At 46.8% G+C, this 7,361-nt stretch overlaps 1 protein-coding gene across 2 annotated transcripts; it reads left to right on the top strand.

Moving 5' to 3' along the window:
- Window positions 1-258: 258 nt before the first annotated feature.
- znf710a (zinc finger protein 710a) lies at window positions 259-7,351 on the top strand. Of its 2 annotated transcripts, none has more exons than XM_049573909.1 (5): window positions 259-329; window positions 2,450-3,961; window positions 4,668-4,859; window positions 4,943-5,117; window positions 5,536-7,351. In XM_049573909.1, the coding sequence occupies exons 1-5, from the start codon at window positions 285-287 to the stop codon at window positions 5,703-5,705; spliced, it is 2,094 nt and encodes a 697-aa protein (XP_049429866.1). In that variant the 5' UTR covers window positions 259-284; the 3' UTR covers window positions 5,706-7,351. The 2 variants fall into 2 exon arrangements, with proteins under 2 accessions (XP_049429866.1, XP_049429867.1); XM_049573910.1 differs by having other exon boundaries at window positions 2,450-3,931.
- Window positions 7,352-7,361: the final 10 nt, after the last annotated feature.

Genomic DNA, 7,361 nt, shown 5'->3' on the forward strand with positions numbered 1-7,361 from the left:
AAGAGAAAAGAGGAGAGAAAGAGAAGTGAGATGGGAAGGAGAGGGTGGGAGGAAGAGAAAGAAATGGGGTGATGCTGTGTGTGTCTGAGTGTGTCTGAGTGTGTGTGTGTGTGTGTGTGTGTGTGTGTGTGTGTGGTGGGGTGGAGGGCTGGTGGAGGGGGGGCAGGCACAGTCAGTTCTGATAACAGCAACAGTAGGAGGAGGATGAGCCGTGGGACCGCCCCACTCTCCCACAGATATAAATAGGAGGTGGATTTTTTTACTCCACTCATTTCTCCTGAAGGATGAGATCCCTGAAACACCTCAAACATCACTCCAGGAACAATGTGGTGAGTTTGTAACCTAAAGATGGAGAAAGATGTGTTGCTGCTGAGGGTAAAGGGGGGGGTAGGTGGGGAGGGGGGGGGGGGGCTGCTGGTTACTTGTTTGGCAGTTTGTTAGTGAGGTATTTACACTCTTGTCTGTGTGAGAGTGTGAGGGGGAAGCGAGATTACTTTTCACATTCATAAGAGTACCGCAGTGGGAACATCTTCTTTTTTTTTATTTAAAAAAAAAAAAAAAAAAACAGATAAGAGTTGTGTTTCTATCTCTGCCGCACGTTTTTCTGCCGCTGCTGTAATTGTTTGTCCTTAGGTGTCTCTCAGATGCAACTTTAAATGTGAAAGTACGGACTCTTTGCAATTACTACCCTACCTCCTCTGTCTCCTTGTCATTTGTCTTTTTCTCTTTCATTTTGTCAGCCTTTCATTTTGCTGTGCTTTTTCTTCTCTCTCCAGCTCCCCCTCCTTCCCTCCCTCCCTCCTTCCCCTCTTTCTCTCTCTCTCACTCACTCACTCACTCACTCTGTCTTTCTGTCTCTCTCCGCCCCCCCTTACCACCACCACCACCACCACCACCACCCCCCCGCACACCCCCTCCCTCTCCTTTTCCTTTCTCTCTTCCCTCCTCTCACATGCTCACTCAATCTCTCCTTCCCCTTCCCTCCCCTCCCTCTCCTCCCCTCTTTCTTTATCTTTCAGCCCCTCCATCTCATTTCTCTCTCTGTCTCCTTCCCTCCCTCCCTCCCTCCACTCCTCCCCCGCCCACAGCTCTTTCTCCTTCTCTCCATACCTCCCTCCCTCTCTTTTCTCTCACACACACACATGCTTTCAAATACACACCCAGTCTCTTTCCTTTTCTTTCTCACAAACACACAGTCTGTCTCTGTCTGACTACTTTAAAAGCAGTAATTATAAATGACGTGGTTATCAGGGCATCCAGGTCTACTCCCCTCTCCCAATACACACACACACACACTCACACACACATGCACACACACACACACACACACACACACCTTTATTCCTGCTCTATCTCCTCTTCCTTTTTTCCCTTTTCTACATCCACTCTTTTCTTTCTCTCAGCATTGTGTCAGGAAAGGAAGCAGCTCTTGCTGGTGCGTATGGCACAGAGTGTGTGCAGTCTGAAAAGAAAGTAGGGGTCAGAGAGCTTCTCTCTATACATTTTCCTACCACTCAGAGCCATGCTGAGAAATAACCTGAAACCAGTGGCCTACAATACTTGCTTCTCCTTCACCACAGACAGCCAGTTTGGTCGCACCACAATTTCTTCCTCATAGTTTCACTGTTCCGCTTTTACAGGCGGCAGGGTAAACATGTGCATGTGGGTCTGAAACACTTCCGAACCATACAATTATGTTAGCGAGTCTCATGCATCGGTCTGGAATACAGAATGAGCTCGAAGCTCAATCGAATGTCTGTTATGGATATGAGACTGCCTGCCGGCATATATCATCTTGTTAAGGAAGCCCAGTGTGGCAGGCATTATGAAGTCGGCTACGGCGAGCGTAGAGTCAAGACGCTTTGCTCCCTATGAATGGGACAGATAGCACCAGCGATGAGCTGACTTTGGTCAGCCAGGCTGCCCCGGGACCCCACAGGAAGTGCTGAGGACAGTCCACGGAAGTCAACTTCCTGGCTGGACCTGCATCCCTTGTTGTGTTCTTTATTATTCTAAAGCCTGTCAAGGAAGGAAGCGGGGTGCTAACACAGATCTGCCTTATCTCCTCCATCAAATGTTCTGTGGATTCAAAGCAGAGAAACAAGACATAGTACGAATGCCGCTCTCACAGAGTAACCCCTGAAAAACATAGTCCTAATACTCTTCTGGAGTCCCGGGAGAGGAAAATTGTATAGCTGCTGGTGCCTGACTGGTTTCCTAAAAACTAAATCATATGATAATGTCAATAATCTGACAACGCAAAACCTTTTGTTTGTATTAATAGGACGGTTACCAATATCATGAGGCTACAATGGGGAAATGAGGTTATATGAGGAAACATTGTGTAAGGCAGGTTTTGTAACATCGCGGTTATAAAACACACACACACACACGTTATTTCTTTAAGTTCATTTTTAAAAACTTGCATGTGTTATGCGTTTTGTTCCAGGAGGAGGAGAGTAGCCGCTTGGTGCGGACCTACCCCAAGATGACTGAGGGCCACGTGGATGTGGGCACGCAGACGGAGCCCGTGGTGGTGCTATCTCTGGCTCAGGCTGCTGTTCTCGGCCTCATCTCCCAGAATGAAATCTTTGGGGCCACCATAGCTCCAAATGGCTTTTACACAGGGGAGCCCAGAGAGTGTCCTCCTCCTCCACCTGAGGCAATGGAGTATGAGTACGCTGATCAGCTAATAGGGGCCAACGGAGACTACCTGGCTGAGCCTTCTGGGGAGCCGGAGCCTCAGCCCCACTGCAGTGAGAGAAGGCGGCCGGGGCCCCGTGGGAGAACCAAGAGGCCTAGGAGTGAGGAGGGTCACCCACACAAAGTAGCAAGTCCACAGGCTCAGGTTAAAGGTGAACGGCTTGACTCTGATAGCCCTCCGTCCTGCATTCACATGAACAGCAGGCAAAGTCCCGGCAAGTCAGAGGATCCAGTCACTCAACAAGGTCCTCTGAAAGAGGAGCAGGCCTGCGGAAACTGTCCCTCATGTGTGAGAGACACACCCAGGCCACAAACAGACGGACAGCCAGAACAGGAAGAAGAAAACACTGGTAGAGAAAGAGAGAGGAAGGAAGAAGAGTTGGTGGTAGAGGAAGAAGAGGAGGAGGAGGCACTAAACCTCAAGACCAGTGGTGACGCTGGCAGTCCTCTGGAGAACCGCTATTACGAGTCCAACGAGGTGGCGTACGAGTCCGCTGACATGGCCCTGCCAGGAGAATATGAGGAGAACGGCCAGGCCATGCTGTGGTCAGACCCAGAGGGCCTCGCCAGACGAATGCAGATTGACCGGTTGGACATCAACGTACAGATCGATGAGTCTTACTGCGTAGATGTGGGCGAGGGTCTGAAACGCTGGAAGTGTCGCATGTGCGAGAAGTCATACACATCCAAATACAACCTCGTCACTCATATCCTGGGCCACAATGGAATAAAGCCCCATGAATGTCTACACTGTGGGAAACTCTTCAAGCAGCCGAGCCACCTCCAGACTCACCTGCTCACCCACCAGGGCACCAGACCTCACAAGTGCACCGTTTGTGAGAAGGCCTTCACGCAGACCAGCCACTTGAAGAGGCACATGCTGCAGCACTCAGACGTCAAACCATACAGCTGCCGCTTTTGTGGCCGCGGCTTCGCCTACCCCAGCGAACTGAGGACCCATGAGAACAAACACGAGAATGGCCAGTGCCATGTCTGCACCCAGTGTGGCCTCGAGTTCCCAACCTACGCGCACCTGAAGCGCCACCTTGCCAGCCACCAGGGCCCGACCACGTACCAGTGCACGGAGTGCCACAAGTCCTTCGCCTACCGCAGCCAGCTGCAGAACCACTTGATGAAGCACCAGAACGTGCGGCCCTACGTCTGCCCCGAGTGCGGCATGGAGTTTGTCCAGATCCACCACCTTCGACAACACGCGCTCACTCACAAGGTACTGGCAGCGCACACCCTCGCACTTAAGGTACTGAAACTCAAATGACGTGCCTTTGTCTACCAGTTTATATGCTCAAAACAAAACCGAGAACAGGCTCAACTCATGCACATATCAAACCTTTACTAAAATAGGAAACTGTCATTATTAAGACACAAACATAAAAGGGACGAAAGGGAATATTTAGCTTCACATGATCAGAGTCCTCTGAATGAGTCCTGAGAGAAAGATGGAGGTTATGTTGCACACTTGCACCACAGCCTTTCCTCCAAAACCAGTTGCTTTGTAAACACAGCCTTCAAAGGCCTTGAGTTTTTTTTTTTGTGTGTGTCTCAACCCCCCACTTGCATGTGTTTTGTGTTGTGTGTCGTTCACAGAGCTACTTCCCTTTGTGTCTGATGAATCACCCTGGTCTTTCTCTCCATTGCATTACATAGTCTGTTTTATTCTATAGGGAAAAACATTTCTTTTCATTGCATTTGCTTTTGTTAAATATTAAAATTAAAGTTAAATAAATGTTGAAACCAAAATGAAGTTCATTCTTTTCATTGTAAGACTTCTTTTGCTCCATCTTTCAACACATGGGGGGGCTAATGTAATCTACATGTGTTGGATCAGAAGCCAGAACGCAAAGGCGCCTTGTGTGTTTTCTCCCTGTGACTCATTATTTATTTTCCTCTAAACCACATATTTAGCCAAATTAATTAAAAGGCCCAAACACTTTTTGTTTCCGCAGGGCATGAAAGAATTCAAGTGCGACGTCTGCGCCAGAGAGTTCACCCTGTCTGCCAACCTAAAGAGACACATGTTGATCCACGCCAGCGTGCGGCCCTTCCAGTGCCACGTCTGCTTCAAGACCTTTGTCCAGAAGCAGACCCTTAAAACGCACATGATTGTCCACCTGCCGGTCAAGCCTTTCAAATGCAAGGTGAGTGAAGCGAGTGGAGTCTTACTTCAAGGGAAAAAAATCCCCACTGTGATGGCACTGACTATTGCTCTCTTGTTTCTCAGGTGTGCGGAAAGTCTTTCAACAGAATGTACAACCTCCTCGGCCACATGCACCTCCACGCCGGCAGCAAGCCCTTCAAGTGCCCTTACTGCACCAGCAAGTTCAACCTGAAGGGCAACCTCAGCCGACACATGAAGGTCAAACACGGCATCATGGACACCTCGATAGACGGGCAAGGTGAATATCGCCACTGATCATCCTTAACTGCACCCTCTGCTTTGAAACAGACGACACTCCTCGATGACATTTTGAATTTGTTGATGGGTTATGTGTGGCAAATTTCTGCACTTCATGTCGCATTATTGTCACTCAGTCTGCCCCTAATGCACTTTGACTTAGCATGTACTGTAATCGAGTGGCCAAGTGTTTTGATGTTTCTCTGTCACTCCCTCCCTGTGTGTTTAGTAAATATAGCAGTGCCTGGATTAGACATGCCTGTCTCTATCAGTAGAGACTGACACTGAGGCAGGGGAGGAGGAGGGGCGATCTGCTGGCTGTCCTCAATGAGGCCATGTGTCTTTAGGAAGAGCTCTGTGTGTGCGTGTTACTGAGGACAGAGCGGGGATCACATTCGTGTCTTTGCTTCTTTCATCAGAACCCCCCCAAGATCCAGAGGGCCAGGAGGACTACGAGGAGGAGAGCTTCGAGTTCAGCGAGCGAGAAAACCGAGCTAACAACAACAACACACCAGACATTGCTAAACTATCTCAAATGGAGTATTACAGCACCTATGGGAAGGGCGCAGGGCGCTTCAGCACTGCATGAATTATTGAAATGACCCCAAATTGAATATAAGTGTGAACTAATGAAAACAGGATTTTTTTTTTGTTTTGTTTTTGCCTTTAAAGGCACAGTGCTTGGATTGTTCTTCAAGCAAACTGCACATTCATATGCACTGGAATCACCCGTAATGCTACAAGAATTTGGAAATGTATACTTTTGACCTTATTACATATTTTTCATCTCTAAAAACACAGCGAATCTACTGATAGATATATTATATTTGAGATAAGTGGACTGTCTAAAACAGGAGCATTTAGGTTAAAAAAAATCTATACAAATATATAGATGTTATTTGCTTAAAGGCAGGATCATCATCATCTGAGCCAAACTTAAAAAGCACATTTTTAGCTTCAAGCTTAAAAGCATCTGGTGGTGTTACACTGCACTTACTCATCCAGACAATCCCGGTCGCTCTCAGTCTGCTGGGGTAGTAAACTAATGTGAAGGGTTAAAGAAGGGAACAGCTCATTTCACTTGCCAAAGCTTATCAAGTTGCAGAGGTTAATGATTCACTTTGATTATAACTGTGATAAATTAAATCTGGAGGTCTGCGAAACGAGTTCCACTGGATCTGCAATCCGTGTTTTATTGTATATTACTGTACAGAATGTATCAGCCCTCCTGTATGTTGGCTGGTACTGTGATCGGTGCGTCGCACTGAGGGCCACTGTGTCTACTTTTTAGGTTTCTGCATTAACAAGCATCACCCTGTATTGATCTCTAGTCTATGAATGTAATTGTTTCTGTGGAATGTTTTAAAGACGCTAATGAAAAGAAAATCAAAAACACCCTTTTTTCTAATGGTAGGACCCCTTTACCAAAGAATTGGATCAAATCTTGCAGCTACAGGGACTGTAAGGCTTTTTTCCCCCCTTGCTGTTGTGTTGAGCTGGGACATTGGATTTCTAGGGGTCCAATCGCAGACCTCATGAAATTACATTCAGGTTCCCCTCCCACCCATCTGTAGATCTCCTCAAAAGATTACCACAGAGAACAGACTGTGGTACAGCTTCTCTTTCAACAAACCTCGCCATTTTCCCCCCTCATCCAGGGCCTTCGCCAGACAAGACTGCAGCATTTTTCAAAAGCAATGCAAACCCCTGCATTCATATTGCAGTTCTGTTTTTTTTTTATTTTTTTATTTTTTAAATGGATGAATCTCAACAAGAAGTGTCCCAAAAAAACTCAAGACACAAATATTAAGTGCCCCAGTGTGTCTGCGAGAGCATGCCATCCATCATGCTGTACACTGGTCTCAAGTGATGAACGACAACCTCCCAACATGTGACAGGGCCACGGACCTTGTGGAAAATGATTTGGGAAATGCTCAATATATTCAGTTTCCCAGTGCTTAGCTTTTCAAACTTGTAACCTGCGAAAACAAAAAGGTATCCATTTGCGATGTTGATATAACGCATTTAAAATATAAATGCTCAATTTTGTGAGTTTTTCCGGCTTGTGTGTTCGTTCCATCACCGTTTGAGTGATGATTACAAAAAGGGGACGATGTTCAGCTTAAATGGCTTTCTGTATTAGACATTCGTGTGGAGATAATGTGGATAGAAATGTATGTAAAATGTTGTGTACCAGACAATACTGTAAAATAATAAATTTATTTACCTTTAAAATGCCTGACCT

Source organism: Epinephelus fuscoguttatus, linkage group LG4 (genome assembly GCF_011397635.1).
Source record: "Epinephelus fuscoguttatus linkage group LG4, E.fuscoguttatus.final_Chr_v1".
Classification (NCBI taxonomy): Eukaryota; Metazoa; Chordata; class Actinopteri; order Perciformes; family Serranidae; genus Epinephelus; species Epinephelus fuscoguttatus.